Raw genomic sequence first — 18,326 nt, 5'->3', positions numbered from 1 at the left:
TCATCAGAACAGTAACTTAAAATCCCACTGAAAATTAATATAAAACATAATGTAGCAAAAGAAATGTTGGTTCTGGGGATTTAGAAGAGCACATCCACAGCAAGCTGGCATGATAAAAGAAAGAGGGAGTTTGGAGGCTGGGAGATGATCAATGGTAAATGCACTTGCTGCCCAAGTGTGAGCACCTGAGTTTGGATCTCCAGAACCCATGTGAAATCGATGCAGTTGCTTGTCTGTAACAGCAATGCGAGGCAGAGACAGAATAAGCCCTGGAAATTTGCGGGCCAGCTGGCCTAGCCTCCACAGTAGCAAGAAAGACACCTGGCCTCAAACAGGTGGAAGGCAAGAACCAACACCCAAGGTTGTGCTCTGATCTCCACTCATGCACTGTGGCATGTGCACGCCCATACACTCTCATACATTCTCATATGTACTCATACATACATAATACACACACAAAAGATTTTTTTAAAGAATGAAATTAGGGAAGAAATATCAACAGATGCTAAACTAATGGGTCATTTACCCTGTGTCAAAACACCTCCCCACAAAATACTAACTCACCCTAAAAGAGGCAGTCACTTTAGAGAGCAGACACTATCCTCCTCCACACTGTGCAAACACTATTTGTACATTACTCTGCAAACCCAGAAGGTGACACAACTAATTAGGAGGCGCATCAGACAAACCTGAGCAGAATATATAGCAATGACCTCAAGTAGCTGCTGAGCACTGCTGTGGCCAAGCCAACTATGTCCTAAGTATGAAATGCGCACCTGACTTTAGAGAGTTTTTTGTTATTTTTGTTTGTTTGGTTTTTCAAGGTAGGGTCTCACTCCAGCTCAGGCTGACCTAGAAATCACTATGTAGTCTCAGGCTGGACTCACAGCAATCCACCTACCTCTGCCTCCAGAGTGGTGAAATTAAAGGTGTGTGCCACCATGCCTCGCCACAGATAAGTTTTTAAAATTTATTTATGTCTTTTTATTTGAGACAGAGAGAGAGAGAGGGAGGGAGGGGGAGAGCAGGGCCTCTAGCCACTGCCAAAGAACTCCAGGTGCATGTGCCACCTTGTGCATCTGGCTTACATGGGACGTGGAGAATAGAACCTGGGTCCTTAGGCTACTCAGGCAAGCCCCTTAAACACTAAGCCATCTCTCCAGCACCAGAGACAGTTTTATTTTTTGTTCCGTTTTGTTCTGTTTTTATTGACTTTTTGTTTATAAGGTAGGGTCTCATTCTAGCCCAGGCTGACCTGGAATTCACTATGTAGTCTCAGGGTGGCCTCGAACTCAAGGCAATCCTCCTACCTCTGCCTCCCAAGTGCTGGGATTAAAGGTGTGTGCCACCACGCCCGGCCAGAGATAGTTTTTTAAAAAAGAAAAATGTAGTCAGGAGTGGTGACACATGCAAATGAGTTCAAGGCTACTCTAAGACTACACAGTGAATTCCAAGTCAGCCTGGGCTAGAGCGAGACCCTACCTCAAACCAGAAAAAGAAAAAAATGTTTTTAATGCAAAGACATTATTTAAGATCTTTATTAACAGATGCTTGCAGTTTGTTGGCTTTTAAAAAAAAAAAAAAAGCCAGGTGTGGTGGTGCATGCCTTTAATTCCAGCACTCAGGAGGCAGAGGTAGGAGAATTGCTGAGTTCAAGGCCGCCCTTAGACTACATAGTGAATTCCAGGTCAGCCTGGGCTACAGAGAGACCCCACCTCAAAAAATAAAATAAAAAGGGCTGGAGAGATGGCTTAGTGGCTAAGTGCTTGCCTGTGAAGCCTAAGGACCTCAGTTCGAGGCTCAATTCCCCAAGACCCATGTAAGCCAGATGCACAAGGGGGCGCATGCATCTGGAGTTCGTTTGCAAGTGGCTGGAGGCCCTGGCGCGCCCATTCTCTCTGTTTCTGCCTCTTTCTCCCACTGACAGTCTCAAATAAATAAATAAAAATAAACAAAAAAATTAAAAATAAGAATTACTTAAAGAAACAAAAAAATCAGTTTATATTACAAATTAAAAATCAAGTTCTTAAAATTTTCAACTTGACCAGATACCAAACAATTTAAAAACCTTTAAAGGTGTATTGAGAAAAAACAGGCTTTTTTTTTTTTTTTAATTTATTTATTTATTAGATAGAGAGAGAGAGAGAACGGGCACATCAGGACCTCCAGCCACTGTAGAGGAAGTCCAAATGCATGCATAACCCAAAAACAGGCTTTTTTTAAAAAGCATGTTTGTCATGGTCAAACAGAGACATCATTAGGTAATAACGATTAAAAACCCCATGCTGCATGGACAATGCAGATAGTTCTAGTTTATCTGGTCAACAGGCAAAAAGCAAGCACTTAAGGTTTTCTCTCCAATCTTTTGTTCATTTCTTTTTTTGTTTTGTTTTTTGTTTTTTGAGGTAGGGTTTCATTCTAGCCCAGGCTGACCTGGAATTAACTATGTAGTCTCAGGGTAGCCTCAAACTCACGGTGATCCTCCTACCTCTTCCTCCCAAGTGCTGGGATTAAAAGCGTGCATCACCACGCATGGCTTTGCTCATTTCTTACTGCTGGAATTTCATATGCATTTCTTTTTGACTAAACCAGTTGATGGTAAAGATGGTAAGCCGACATTTACTCAGCCCCACCCTGCTCAGCCTTGGGAGTGGACAGATCCAGCTGCTTTTGTCTCTTTGCCTTCTTGTAGTTGAAGGTTCTCTGGGCATCTGCATTGCTAGTTGAAGTTGCTGCAGTACTGATATTGAGGTGGCTGCTGACTTTGGGTGTCACCTCCTTGATGTTCCTTGTCCTTTTCCATCCTCTCTGCGCTGTCTTTGGCAAGGAGGAACCCTGTGGAATCACAGTCTACAAACCCAGTACCTATTCTATCTAATTGGTCTACCTTGTTCTCTTGTACCCTGGTTGTCAGCATCCTCCATTACTTCTCCCTGTGCTGTGGTCCACCTCCATAGGGCTTCAAGCCTTCAGGAGTGCTCTGGATCCTTCATTCTTTTCCCCACTCTCACTATTCTGGTAATACTGCAGGTAATTACACAGAGGAGAGGACCCAGAAACATGGATAGCATCTATAATGGTTAGGGTTTGCTGCATATTTACTGCCTTGAACCAGAACTCCACCAGGGCCTGTACCATTTGCTCCCTCCTCCAACAGCAGCAAACTCCACAGTCTGCCCATCATCTCTTACACTGCGCAGGTACTTCCCGGGGGATTCTTCTTTATTGCAATCTGGTGTACAGACACATCTTCTTTGATGTCATTCCTACTGAAGAAATCATATCCAACCCTCACACTGAATCATTTTACTGCTCCCCAAACCTTCATTGTGATGGCCTTGTCCCTGCCAGCACGTTCCACCAATATGAGACCATGTGTGAGGCTACCACTGCCCATGATGCAGGGCTTGGTGTCAATGGTGTTAAGGGGGTGGGGGCAGCAGGCAACCACTGAGTCTCATCCTAGCTGCTCATGTCTGTGGTGATGGTGACTGACTGAGGCCGGCTGCAGCTCCTCCCAGGGTGTGATGGTAACTAGGCCAGCAGTGGCGGTAGGGCTTCTCAGGGCTCTCTGGGGGCCACTCTCCACTCCCTCTACCAGTCAAATTGAAAAGTGTTTCATTTGTTTGTTTGTTTGTTTTTTGAGGTAGGGTTTCGCTCTAGCTAAGGCTGATCTGCAATTCACTATGTAGTCTCAGGGCACTCCTCCTAACTCTGCCTCCCAAGTGCTAGGATTCAAGACATAAGCCACCACACCCGGCTTTGGAAAATTAAATAACTTGCTCTTGTAGTGCTGAGGATGGAACCCAGTTTATTAACATGGTGAGTTACACTGGCTGACTTGTTTTCTTTGTCTGTTAGTGTTCCATGCATCCCAAGCTAGCTTAGAACTCACTACGTAGCTAAGGATTAACTTGAGATTTTGATCTTCCTACCTCCACCTACCAACTGCCTGGACTGCAGGTGAGCACCACCATATTCAGTTTATGCTGTGCTAGGGATCAAACCCAGGGCTTTGTGCACACTGGGTAAACGTTCTACCAACTAAGCTATCTCTCCTGCCCACTGACTGACTTTCAAATGCCAAATTAACCCTGACTCTTGGGATAAGTCCCAACTGATCATGCTGCATCATCCTTTTTATACATTGTTGGGTTAGGATTTGAGTCACCAAAATTTGGCTCAAAATTTTAGTATTCATTCCTCTGAGGAATGTCAGTCTGTAATTTCTTCCAGTTTTTGACATCCAAATGCAGGACTCAAACAGTAAGTTTGAGTAAGTCCACTTCCCAGGAGAGTTGGGGCAGAACTGGCCTTACAACTTGAACATCGAAATGCTTATGACTGGATGAATCTTGAATTTGGGATATTTTTCAGGGTTTAGAATATCTGCACATATATAATGAAATATGTCTTAGGGATAGGACTCCAGTCTCAACATGAAAATTTATCTATGCTCCATATATACCTGATCACACAACCTAATGGTGATTTTACATACTAAAGAATGCTATGCATGAGAAATCTATGCCTGGAATCTTCCTTGTGGAGTCATGCTAAAAAGTTTCAAAGTTTTGGAGTATTTTAAATTTGAGATTTGGAATGGTCAACCTGTATCCCTTACTTAAGTATCTGGTAGAAGCTACTTGGCCAAGCACAGGCCCTGTTTCCAGCTCTCCAAGGAACTGCCTTGTTCTAATTTTTCAAGTGCTCCTTCCCTGTGACAGGTGAGCCCCTGCTGATCCTTCTCAGCTGGATCCTTGTGGGGGGATACTCTGTGCCTGTCCTACATCATAATAAAGCGTCAGTATCCAGTCCCATCTGAAGCTTCTACATACACATCTCCATCTCAGTGCCAAGAATATGCTGGACTCTGCTGGTCCCCGCCATGGCCCAAGAACCCAGGCAAAGCTCTGAGTTGTGGCAGCTGCAGCACTCATTACACAGCTGCCAGTCCTACAAGAAAAAAATGCCTGGTCTTTCTCCCCAGACCCTGGTACAGAACTCCTGAAGAAAGACCTGTGGGGACTCCCAGGGTGAAAAAGGTGACAGGCAACTCCTGGAAGATTCCTAGTTAGCTACACTGTGACAGCTGGTCTCCAGAAAGATGGAACCCCCACCCCAACCTCTAGGGAGAGGAAGGACTAGAATTAATCACAGCTAGTCAAGGGTCTAATCAATCAGGCCTGTAAAATGGGATCCTCCAAACACCCCTAAATGATAGACTTTGAGAAGTTCAGGGAAGGTGGTAGGTACCCTTAGACACACGGAGCTCCAGCCAACTAAAATTGCCCCATACATTCCTTCTATTTGGCTCTGTCTGAGTTTTATATTTTACAATAAACTAACAAATGTAAGCAAAGTACCTTCTTGAGTTCTGTGAGTTCTTCTAGCAAATTATCAAGCAGGAGGGAGGCCACATTAGCCCCAGATTTAGAGCTAATGAGTCAGTATAGTAACCCAGGACTTAACAACTGGTACCTGAGACTAGGACAGTGTGTGGGACTGAACCCCTCTAATGTGGAGCATCTAATGCTTATTACATGTAGACAGTATCAAAATCTAAGTAAATTAGTGGACACCCAGTTAGTAAAGATATTTAGTAAGCAGTGGGGAAACAACACTGCCAATCTCTCGAGATGACTTTCTTTCAGTGACTATGTTGATTCAGGTGTCCCCCATAAACTTAGGTGTTCTGGATGCTAGGTCCCCACCTGATGGAGATTTGGGGATTAATGCCTTCTGTAGGGAGTGTATTGTTGGGGGAGGGCTTATGGGTGTTATAGCCAGCTTCCTCTTGCCAGTGTTTAGCATACTCTCCTGTTGCTATTGTTCACCTTATGTTGGCCAGGAAGTGATGTCCACCCTCTGCTCATGCCATCACTTTCCCCTGCCATCATGGAATTCCCCTCCAGTCTGCCAGCCAAAATAAACCTTTTATCCCACAAGTTGCTCTCAATCAGCTGTTTTCTGCCAGCAATGTGAACCCAACTGTAACATTGACTAATGTACAGTGCTTCATACATTTTGCCCATTTCTGTACTGTTTAATGCAGGAAACTGTCTCTATTACTCTATGTAGACCCAAAGTGGAAATTCTCAAACTTTAGTCTTAACTGCCACTTGCTAGACTTCCTGGGCTTCCTACCATCAGAAGGGCTCCTACTGGGCTCAACTGACTCCCTGTCTGTGTGACTCACAAGATCCAAGGTGATGAAAAGGGTGGACCACTATGTTCAGAAGTTCCTAGCCTAGAGCCGAGCTCACCTGGGGTTCTTGGGAAGTTCTTCAGGAAGAAAGGATGCATGTGTAGATGTGAACCCTGGATAAAGTCTAAGGTCCTATAAGAACACAGGTCCCCAGAACCATTCTGAGAAGACAGGCTCAAAGCTTTGCACCAGAACTTCAGAACAAAATGGATTTTCTTCACTAGCCAGCTGAACTAGGGAATGTGTTTCCCCAACAACAATAAGAGGACAGCCCAGACCAAAGACCAGATATGAGTGAATGAACACTGGGAATGAAGCAAGACTTGCAGTTTCAATCACTCCAGCCTCACCGTTCACTTAGAGCACTAGCAATGAAATCAGCAAGTCTTACAGTTTTAATCATTCCAGCCTCAAAGTTCTCTTAGGACACTGGCAATGAAATCGGCAAGTCTTACAGTTTCAATCACTGCAGCCCCACGGTTCTCTTAGAACACTGGCAATGAAATCAGCAGTCTTACAGTTTCAATCACTGCAGCTTCACAGTTCTCTTAGAACACTGGCAATGAAATCAGCAAGGCTTGCAGTTTCAATCACTCCAGCCTCACAGTTCTCTTAGAACACTGGCAATGAAATCAGCAAGGCTTGTAGTTTCAATCACTCAGTTCTCTTAGCAGCAAAAGATTTTTTCAAACTGGTAGAAAGGGACTTTCCTAAATTCTTTCCATCATTACTTGTAATAAGAATTCTCAATAACCATTTTGTTTAATGATGGACAGGAGAAAGAATACTATGGCTATGTCCTATTCACCCCAGACAAAACTCTATCTAGGTACAATGATGTATCTTTTATTAACCATACTAGCCTCCCCTTATCCTTCTGTTGTCATTTCCCAAAGCCAACCAGAGTCAGCCTCAGTGCAGGAAGGTAAAAGGTCTTCTGAGAACAAGAGCACATGTTCACCTAACGCTTATCATAGTACACTGTTACAATTGTTGTTTGGCCACTGTTCATCTGCTGCTGGGCCTAATTTACATAACAAACTTCATTCTAGGTATATGTGCACATCAAGGGGAAAACAGCTCATATAGGGTTTGGTACTGTCTGTGATTTCAGACACACACTGGGGGTCTTGGAACATACTCTAGAGCCAGTTCCTAGACACATTCTACAAAACTTTACTAACTTAGGTCATACAAGTTAAAGGTCAAATAAAGGCAAGGACACTTTCATTTGAGTACTCAGGCATCATAGGGCTGCCACACTGCACCATGAAACATTCTCATCAACAATATACTACAGAGAAGCAAGGAACTGTCAGATAGATAAGAAATGACCTAATACCCATCTCTGGAGGATGCTGAGGAGCAGGTATAAAGTCCTGCAGGGCTTTTAAAGAGTAAGAAAAGCAGAGTGAGCAGGTATAATACACTCTCTGAGCCAAGAAGTCTCTCTCCAGAGACCCCCACCCACAACAGATTTCACTACAGGACCATTCTCAAACACACACTGTGACACTCCTTTCCTGCTTCAAATTCTCCCAGAGGTCTGCACTGTACACAGGGTGCTTCATGTTCTGTAAACTTCTGCATTTCTCATCTAAGTCACACAGCAGTGGTTACAGTTCAGATGTCTCCTTGCTACAGGCCCCCTGGAGCCTATGACTTGTTCCTGTCTGGGCTCCTAGCATTTCCTAGAGTGCCTCAGTGGCCCACTGCTCTGCAGAACATGCTGTATGAAGCCTTCCTTCATCCTTTCTTCTTTGTACATCTTAAAAGAATACTTGTTCCTATGCTCAGCCTCCCCCTCTCTTCTCACTCGCCCCTCAGCTGTCTGGGACCCCTGTGGTGGTTTGACTCAGGTGTCCCCCATAAACTTAGGTGTTCTGAATGCTAGGTTCCCAGCTGATGAATATTTGGGAATTAATGCCTCCTGGAGGGAGTGTATTGTTGGGGGCGGGCTTATGGGTATTAAAGCCAGTTTTCCCTTGCCAGTGTTTGGCACACCCTCCTGTTGCTGTGGTCCATCTTATGTTGGCCAGGGGGTGATGTCCACCCTCTGCTCATGCCATCGTTTTCCCCTGCCATCGTGGAGCTTCCCCTCGAGCCTGTAAGCCAAAATAAATCTCTTTTTCCCAGAAGCTGCTCTTGGTTGGGTGATTTCTAACAGCAATGCAAACCGGACTGCAACAGTAAAGTGGTACCAGGAGTGGGGTTGCTGCTAGACACCTGACTGTGTGGCTTTGGCCTTTTGTAGCTGATTTTCAAGAGGAAAGTGAAAGAAGTTGAAACTTTGGCTTAAGAGATGCTTTGCAGTGCTGTAAGTACAGCTTGATGGTCTATCCTGGTCAGAGCTGAAAGACCTGAAGGCAGTAAGAACTATGGACTTTGATTTTTGGCTTATGAGGGTGAGAAAGAGCTTTGCTTGGACTGGGCTAACAGTTTGTGTGAGAAGCTTGCTCTTGTGCCCATGTCCTGAGAAGTTGTGCAGGGTTGCTTTGCGTAGAAATGAACTGGTGTGTGCAGAGGGATATGGCACAGAAAGGAAAATCTTTGGGTGAACTGTTGCCTGTTCAGCTGCAACTGAGAGATTACAACCTTTGAGACTGGGCTAGCTGACCTGTGCTGGGGCAACAAAAAGAATGTCAACTCTTTTGAAGGGGTCTGAGTGCTCAAGGAGTGTCCTGTTCTTCAAAGTCTGCTTTATTCCCCCCTGGATTAACAAATTGGCACCCTACCTGGTATCGTGGAGTATAAGAAATGCTGGAAAGAGGATCATTGAGTTTGCAACATGGTCTTGTGTTTTGGAAATGGCCATGGGCAGTGTGAAGCGGGTTTGCTGGTTGCCTGCATAGAGACCCCATGGGGCCATGAAGATGAACCGTGGCTTGCAGTGGAGACCCAGTGGCGATGCCAGGACCATGAGACGGCTGCTGAGGAGCTGCCGGCCCCAGTGAAGTTTCCCAGGACTGTGAGTAGCCTAGCTGGAGGGGCGGAATTGGAATGCCAGAGACTTGTTGCTGGTTAGAATTATCGGACTTGAAGACTTGTCACTGGCTAGAGTTGCTGGACTTGAAGCTACAGAGTTTGATGTTTGCCCTGGTTGTTTTAAATCTTGTATTGGTTAAATGTTTCTTTGCTTTGCCCAATGCTATCTTTTGCAGTGTGAATATTTATTCTGTGCCATTATGGGTTTTTTGAGGTTATATTTTGGTATTATGGCTCAGTTAAAAGATCTTGAACTATGGGGATGTATGAACATCATTGGGATTGATAAAAAACTATGGGGACTTTTAAAGTCAGACTGAATGCATTGTATTTTACATCATGTATGGATATCAGTTTATGGGGGCCAGGGGCGGAAGGTGGTGGTTTGACTCAGGTGTCCCCCATAAACTTAGGTGTTCTGAATGCTAGGTTCCCAGCTGATGGATATTTGGGAATTAATGCCTCCTGGAGGGAGTGTATTGTTGGGGGCGGGCTTATGGGTATTAAAGCCAGTTTCCCCTTGCCAGTGTTTGGCACACCCTCTTGTTGCTGTGGTCCATCTTATGTTGGCCAGGGGGTGATGTCCACCCTCTGCTCATGCCATCGTTTTCCCCTGCCATCGTGGAGCTTCCCCTCGAGCCTGTAAGCCAAAATAAATCTCTTTTTCCCAGAAGCTGCTCTTGGTTGGGTGATTTCTAACAGCAATGCGAACCGGACTGCAACAACCCCCTTACAGGAACTAGAGATCTGACTGTGCACTTTTTCTCATGTCCCTTCACTGGTGCATTTTGTGCCCCTGGAACTCCCATAGCCTCCTCCTGCCTTGGCTCATTTCTACTTTTTCTTTTCTAAATTTTAGTTTGAAAATAAAAAACACAAAGAGGAAGACAAAACTGCAGAACAAAACTCAAGTATTCCAATGAATCCAAAGTGGCAACCGAAAGACTACGACAACATGTTTGCTTCACGTCTTCCTTTTAGTAAAAGAACACAACAAGAGTCCTTTGATTCCTAATGACCACTCACTTCCACTCCCTCCTGTCTGACAGCAAGCAACAACCGAGAACATGGCACATCTGTCCAGTCCTCTTTGGTACTTTCACTTACAGATATAAGCAAGGAAAATCAGTTTGCATTTTCCCAAAATTTAACACAGTGACATCATATAGTAACACAATCTTTTTTTTCTTACTCAATAAACTCTACCACTATGGACACTCAACAAGATCTTCCAACTGTGGTTCTACTGATATGTTGGTATTGACTCATTGCTTCTACTGTCCCCTCTAGTTACTGGAGACCTCAGTGTGCATGAAGCTGGCACAGGGCAGGATGGTACTTACTCCAGGTCTGAATGAGCTGAGGCTATGTTCTGGATCACATTCTAAGTTGTCCTCTTGCTAACAATAGCCAACTAAGCTCTTCTCTAAATTTTTATTTATTTATTTATTTATTTATTTATCTATCTATCTATCTATCTGAGACAGAGAGAGGGAGAGAGAGAAGAGAGAATGGGTGCGCCAGGGCCTCCAGCCATTGCAAACAAACTCCATATGCATGTGGCACTATGTGTGTCTGGCTTACATCGGACCTGGAGAATCAAACCTGGGTCCTTGGGCTTCACAGGCATGTGCCTTAAGCACTAAGCCATTTCTCCAGGCCCCAACTGAGCTCTTTTCCTTCCCAGGTATCTCTTCTCTCAACTCTTTGGCTGATCCTGTATGTTAGACAATTACTATCCCCAACCTAAGACAAGGAAACCAAGACAGGAGCACATGTCGGAGCCTCGCTATCAACCCTGACTTTACACTTGCAAGTTTTTAATCTATCAGGCAGATTTGCATGGCGGGTTAGAGGAGAGGTGAGACAAGGACAGGCTGGTGTAAGCTTGTCCAGACACTAGAATGTTTAGTCATGATTACCAGGTAACATTTTATATGGTTATTATCCCAAGGCCATTAGTCCCTGATCAACATAGTACCAGAGCATGCTGGGAACAGGGACAGAGCACTTACGGTCATGGACCTTGAAGCAGTGGTTCTGCAAGCGCTGAACCTCCCATTCCTCCAGCACACCATGAGTCATCAGCAGCTGGAGAAAGCGACGATGGATATCAGTCATGATACCCACTCTTCTGGTACTGCCTTGCATGTCTGAAGCAGGAAAAGAAGTCAGAACCCAGTCATTTCTGAGCATGTGAAATGCAATGGCTTGGGGTTTAGTACTTTATGTTAACAAAGATTTCTTTCTTTCTTTGCAGGGGAAGGGTTGGGGAAAGGTTCTATTCTAGCTCAGGTTGACCTAAAACTCAATTTGTAGCCCAAGCTGACCTCAAACTGTTATCCTCCTACCTCAGCTTCCCAACTGCTGGTATTAAAGGCATAAGTCAGGGCTGGAGAGATGGCTTAGCGGTTAACCGCTTTCCTGTGAAGCCTAAGGACCCTGGTTCAAGGCTAGATTCCCCAGGATTCACGTAAGCCAGATGCACAAGGTGGTGCAAGCATCTTGAGTTCATCTGCAGTGGCTAGAGGCCCTGGTGCACCTGTATTCTATGTATCTATCAATCTCTGCCTCTTTCTTTCTCTCTCTCTGTCACTCTCAAGAAAATAAATAAAAATAAACAAACAAAAAGGCATGAGCCACCATGCCCAGCTTAACAAAGATTTCTTGTGGTTTTGAAGGTCAAGTTCCTTGTGATGATTATTATAAAAGTGGAGAGAAGAATGAGTTGGAGCTAAGTACATTACATTAGGTTGAGCACTGGGTTCATACCCTGGTTCTAATCATGTACTAGATGTGTGCACTGGGCAACTTCAGTCTCCATATGCTCATTCATGATATGTAAAGTTAACAGGTTAGAAATGACATCCAAAGGACTGCTATAACTGATTAATAACTAACGGTCTGGTGACACAGTAAGCACAAAACTTGTGGAACTATTTTCACAATTTGACAATGCTGAGCCTGAACCCTGAGCCATCACTTACCAAATCTTGGGCTTGGAGAGATTCAGTCCTATTTGACTGTCCAGGGCCAAGAACACTGCTGGCCAGCACTAATAAATACTAGCTTCCTTCTCTTCCCCAAACCACTAATAAATCAACTGCCAAGAACTGTGGGCTACTGTTTCAATCCCCTGCTCTGATAGAACAGAATCTTCCCTCAAACCACAGAGATCAGAGTTGATAAACACATAACACAGTCCAGATCAAAATATCCGCTCACTAGGCATGGTGGCACACACCTTTAATTCCAGCGCTTAGAAGGTAAAGATAGGATTACTATGAATTTAAGGCCAACCTGGAACTACAGAGTGAGCACCAGATCAGCCTGGACTAGAGTGAGACTGCATTAAAAATAAAAGATAAAAATAACAAAGGGGGCTGGAAAGACGGCTTAGTGGTTAAGGCACTTGCCTGTGAAGCCTAAGGACCCTGTTTCTTTCTCCAGGTCCCATGTAAACCAGAGGCACATCATGGCACATGCATACGGAGTTTGTTTCCAGTAGCTAGAGGCCCTGATGCACCATTCTCTCTCTCCATTTCTAATAAGTAAATTTTTAAAGTTAAAAGAAAATAAAAAGGGCTGGAGAGATGCTTAGTGGTTAAGGTACTTGCCTGTTAAGTCTAAGGACCTATGTTCAACTCTCCAAGGACCTATGTTCAACTCTCCAAATCCCATGTAAGACAGATGCACAAAAGTGAGGCAGGTGCAAGGTTGCACATGCCCACTAGGTGGTGCGTCTGGAGTTCAACTGCAGTAGCTGAGGCCCTAGCAGGCCAATTCTCTCTAAAAAACAAACTGCTCCTGCCAGAGAGGCTGTACTTTGCAGGGCCCTAGAGCAAATGTGGGTTCAGAGCTAGACAGGTGGCACTTAGAGCAGTTCTGGCCAGTCCTGTGAGCTTCAGAATTATCTAACATATATGCTAAAAACAGATATTTGGGTTGCAGTGATGGCTCAGCAGTTAAAGGCACTTGCTTGTAATGCCTGAAGTTAAAGGTTCAATTCCCCAGGACCAACGTAAAGCCAGATGTGCAAATTGCTGTATAAATCTGGAGTTTGTTTAAGAGGCCCAGGCATGAAGCCTAGTGGAACTTCCTGAATCTAGCTAAAGTTTGGCGACCTATCTCTGGCCAGCTAGGACTCAGCAAGACGCCTAATGGTTTCTGGCCTGCCACTTCCGCATGTTAATTGTAATTACCATTTCAATAGTTAAAGTTTACTATTGGCCCTTACCTCTGCCCCCATCCTAAAATCCCCGCCTTCATCCCCAACATGATATAGACAACTGCTCAGAGTAAGAAAGCAAGTTGTTTCTGCGATTTCCTGCATCAAAAAGACTCCCGACTCAGTGTGGTCTTTCTCCAGTGGCCAGGAGAGGTCTGGGTCATCGGACGCTCATTATCCTTCTCGACCCCTAGGGAGGAACCAGCAGGCCTGGTACTTCCCTCAGCACTACCTACCTGACCGGGAAGGAGCCCCGCAGCATAAGGCCCTGGCATTCCCATTTATTCTCTCTCTCAAATAAACAAAACATTTAAAAGAACAAAAGGGGGGTGGAGAAATGGTTTAGTGGTTTAGGTGCTTGCCATCAAAGCAAAGGACCCAGGTTCAATTCCCAGTACCCACATACAGCCAGATGCAACATGCATCTGGAGTTCATTTGCAGTGGCTTGCAGGCCCTGGCATGCCCTTTCTCTTTCTCTTTGTCTGTCTGTCTGTCTGTCTGTCTGTCTCTCTCTCTCTCTATCTCACTAAATAAACAGATAAATAAGTAGATTTATGAGCTCCTCTCTGGGAGGTTAACATTCAATTCAGGTCCTGCCTTGATCTGACAAGCACTTCTCTGTGACATGAGGCAAACAGCAGAAATGTTTATAGCTAATATGCTCAGTTCCTAAGACTTGGTAGATTCACCATGAAGCAGAGATCATGATAGATACTTTTAACAGAAAAATGAAAGTTTAAGCGAGATAGGACTACCAAAGTCTTGCCAAATAACTTGGCAAAAAAAATTAAATGAATAAAAAAGGGCTGGAGAGATGCCTTAGCAGTTAAGGCATTTGCCTGTGAAGCCTAAGGACCCAGGTTCAATTCCCCAGTACCCATGTAAGCCAGATGCACAAGGTAGTGCATGCATCTGAAGTTCATTTGCAGTGTCTGGTGTGCCCATTCTCTCTCTCAAATAAAATATTTTTTTAAAGTCTGAATAATCCCTGCAACCCATCCTCTTGAGCCCTTCTCCCTGGAAACCTTGGATGGTACAGTCACAAACCTGGGGACCCTCTGGTCTTCCCTCTCCCTCAGACCCAGCCAGGCATCAGCCATCCAGTACCTTCATTCATCTGTTCTACTTTATCTACTCTGTACTCTTGCTTGCCAGTGGACATGGGGGTACAGTATGCTAGGCCAGGGAACTTGGCCTTTTATCCTAGATTCCTTGAAACAAGGGGTCTCCCAGTTAAAGGTCTTAAAAAAACAAGATGTTAGTCAAGGTGTGTTTTAGAAAGGTATATGTTTCAGCACTGTGGAGGGAAAGTAGAGGAAGAAAGAAACGGGAATGGAACAATGAAGAGACCATGCCTCAAAGGAAGTGGAAGGCTAAAACTGACACCCAAGGTTGCCTGCTGGACTCTACACACACTCTGAATGACAACACAGAATACACAACACAAAGGTGGTAGTGAAATTCTTTTTGCTTTTCTTTTTGTCTGGGCTGAGGGTCAAACCCAGGGTCTTGCACTTGCCGAGCAAGCACTCTACCACTGAATTAAGTCCTCAACCTAAGAAAAAATTTCTTTAAAGATATAAAACCATTATGTACAAACCGTAAAGAAATACACTGGCAAATTTTACTTTATTACCTCTAAAATTGGGCTGGAGAGTTGGCTTAGTGGTTAAGGTGTTTGCCTGAAGAGGCAAAGGACCCTGGTTTGACTTTCCAGGACTCATGTAAGCCAGATGCACAAGGGGGTGCATGCATCTGGAGTTCGTTTGCAGTGGCTGGAGGCCCTGGTGGACCCATTCTCTCCCTCTCCCCCTTCTATCTCTCAAATAAATAAATGATATATTAAAAAAAAACTCTAAAATCAACAAAAGGGAGAAAAGAAAAAGGGTGGCTACAATCAAAAAACTAGTTAAAATACAGATAAGCCACAAAAGATTTGCCTTCAGAATCAAATATGAACTCCTATAGCTCAAGATGAGAAAGATAACACTGAGAGAAAAAGAGTAAGAATAAAAAGGAGATGTATAAATATCAAAATGATCAATTTAAATGTTAGCAGGCAAATGAATATTAAAGTCACAGTGAAACCAGTCACACAAACCTGTAATTCAAGCATTCAGAAGACTTAAGCAGGAGGAAAAGTGAGTTTCAGGCCAGCCTGGGCTATGCATAGAGATCCAGTCTTTCCCAAAAAAAGGTGGGGAAAGAGAAAGAAAAAGGAGAAGAGTAGAAGGGAAGGAGAGAAAAGTAAGGAGGAAGGGAAGGAGGAAGGAGAGGAAAGGAAAAACTGAAATGATGTTTTATCCATCACCAAACAAACAAACATCCTAAAGAATGGCTGAGGCTATAATTTTCACCCACTGTTTGATGAGTATCAATTCTGGTTAACTTCAGATAACATGTTACCACCATCAAACTGGCATTACCTCCAGAAACACACTACTGGGCATACACCTTATCAAAATGTTCACATGTGCCCCAGGAAATATGTTTATAGACCTACCACGTGTTAAGTATGGAAACAGTAAGAATGCCCATCAGCTGAAGAACAGCTACATCGGCACATTGTCATCACCGCACAGAATTCCAAACAATGAAGATGTGCTACTCGCACCAACAGGGAAGCTTCACACGCAAAGAGGGATGCTATATAATACAGAAAGATATTGGGCTGAAGAGATGGCTTAGCACTTAAGACACTTGCCTGTGAAGCCTATGGAGCCAGGTTCGATTGCCCAGTACCCACAAGTCAGATGCACAAGATGGCGTATGCATCTGGAATTTTATTTGCAGGGGCTGGAGGCCCTGGTATGCCTATTCTCTCTCAATAAATAACTTAATAAACTTAAATTTAAAGTTTTTTTTAAAAAAATAAATAAAAGAAGTACATATGTCAAAAGACAGTTTATGTATATATCAGTGAGAGAACTAGAGGACAAAACTGGACCAAATGGAGTAATCTCAGGAAAGGGGTGGGGAAGGGAAGAGAGAAGATATAGCTATGCTTGTTTATTCCTATTATATCATTTTTCTATGTAGACAGATTGTGGGGTGGAGATTAGCTACTCAAAATGATATAAATATAGAAATGTGTAATAAGCAAAGCTTGGTCACAGCATGTGTTCCCTAGGATCCACCTGCCTGCCTCATTTAATACTTACCAGAACCTGTGTGGGAAGTGACCCCATTTTACAGATGAACCCACTGAAGCTAGGACTGTAAAAGGTGACCCTTTGATGGGAAAAAGGGGTGGCCATACAAAGGTCTGTGCTCAAGGCATTTCAAGTCAAGGCAGACAAAGAAAAGTGAGTACGAGATGGAATTATAATCTAGGTCCCTTATCTATAATTTGCCAGACTTGAAGCCTGAAAGCACAACTTTCCTAAACTTAAAAACTTGGCCTGAGGTAAAGATAGCATCTAGGGTGTAAACATGCCTGTATGCCTCCCTGGAAATATGTGAATACATTTGATGACTGGGCACTGCTCCAAGCTTGACTAAGGGTGTAACCTAATAGAATACATCCACCCTTTACCTTAAGGCAGGGGAAAAAACGTGGTCTGGACACATTTCTAGCCTCGCGGCTTTAAAATACTGAACCGAGGGCTTGTAAAAGTTATGTAGAAAAGAACCCTGGAGGAGCATGAGGTGGCCAGTCAAGGCCGTATTTACCACACATGAAGTCAGTTCAGACACAACCTTGCACTTTGCGGTTTTTATCTATTAGTAGGACCTAGTCACATTTTCTGCAGCTAGTATTACGATTGAGAAACGTGCACCCTGTAAACCAAGGCAAGAAAAGCAGACGAAGGCAGGTGTACCACGAGTTCAAGACCAGCCTGGGCTACAAGGTCGGACAGTTCAAAAACGTAAAGATGTGAAGAAAAAGTTATGCGCTGAGAGGCTAGGACCCTGGCTCCGTGCGCGTCCACGGCCTCGGCGGGCCTGTTGCCTCGGAGGCACCCGAAACGCCGGCCGCAGCTCCTCTCCTGCCCTGGCCACCTCGCAGAGCCCTGCCGTCGTCCCCCGCCTCCCGGCCGCCGTCCTCCCGCGCCGAACCCGCACTACCCACCACCGCACGGATGGCCTGCGGCGGCTGCTGCCGGAAAGCGCGCGTCCTGGGAGGCGGGGCGAGCGCAAGCGCCGCAGCCCAATGGTGCCTGCCGTATCAGTCCCGCCCACTGCGTGAGGCACTTCCGTTGCCCCGCCGCGCCGCGCCGCGCCCGCGGTACCCACCACCACACCGGAAGGCGCACGGTACTGAGGGGAGAGGCGAGCGCAAGCACCGCAGCCCATTGGTGGCTGTGCGCGCCGGCCCCGCCCCCCCTCGTGAGGCACTTCCGTTACCCCGCCCACGCCGTTGCCATGGTGTCTAGGCTGCTGTGGGCTGGGCTTCGAGTTACGAGGTTTCCCGCGCTGCTGTACTCCACGAGTCTCCTCTAAGCTGCAGGCTGGGTTCCCTCCTCCGCCGCTCGACCGCCATTCCCTCCGCACGTCCGGCCTCCTGGCCCAGCTTCCGCTTCCCCATCTTGGAAGTGGCGTGTTGGCCTGTGGTCAAAAATGAGCTTTCGCAGCCGTCTTAGTGGCTCACGCCTGTCATCCCAGCACTTGAAAGGCTGAGATACGATCACCGTGAGTTCGAGGCCAGTCTGGACTACAGAGACCTAGTCTAGAGGGAGACACTGCCTCAAAAGCTAAACCATAGGAAGGACTTAAAATGCTGAAAAATGTGGTCTGGAAGTGCCAATTAAGTTAGCTATTGTCTCACCAAGGAATTGTGAAAAGTAAAATGAAGCTATTAGGAGAGTTAATGGATGGCTTTGAATCTCCATGGCGTTTCATTTACACATGTTCGTATCCTAGACTCCATTTTCTTGGCAGAGAAAACGGGTGAGTACTTAGGG

General features: G+C 45.1%; 1 protein-coding gene across 2 annotated transcripts in view; it reads right to left on the bottom strand.

Moving 5' to 3' along the window:
• Positions 1 to 17,543, bottom strand: part of Nsmce1 (NSE1 homolog, SMC5-SMC6 complex component) — a 32,863-nt gene extending 15,320 nt beyond the window's left edge. The window contains exons 1-2 of one of the 2 annotated variants that reach the window (XM_045130743.1): positions 17,495 to 17,543; positions 11,209 to 11,346 (exon numbers count right to left, since the gene is read on the bottom strand). In XM_045130743.1, the coding sequence (XP_044986678.1) occupies positions 11,209 to 11,344 (136 nt within the window). In that variant the 5' untranslated portion in view covers positions 11,345 to 11,346; positions 17,495 to 17,543. Of the gene's footprint in view, positions 1 to 11,208; positions 11,347 to 15,925; positions 16,044 to 17,494 lie in introns of those variants that run through there. The other variant, XM_004668354.3, reaches the window with a different exon arrangement.
• Between the last annotated feature and the right edge of the window lie 783 nt (positions 17,544 to 18,326).

Source organism: Jaculus jaculus, chromosome 12, assembly GCF_020740685.1.
Source record: "Jaculus jaculus isolate mJacJac1 chromosome 12, mJacJac1.mat.Y.cur, whole genome shotgun sequence".
NCBI lineage: Eukaryota > Metazoa > Chordata > Mammalia > Rodentia > Dipodidae > Jaculus > Jaculus jaculus.
Note: the sequence above shows the minus strand (reverse complement) of the source record. Positions and strands in the feature narration are given on the sequence as shown.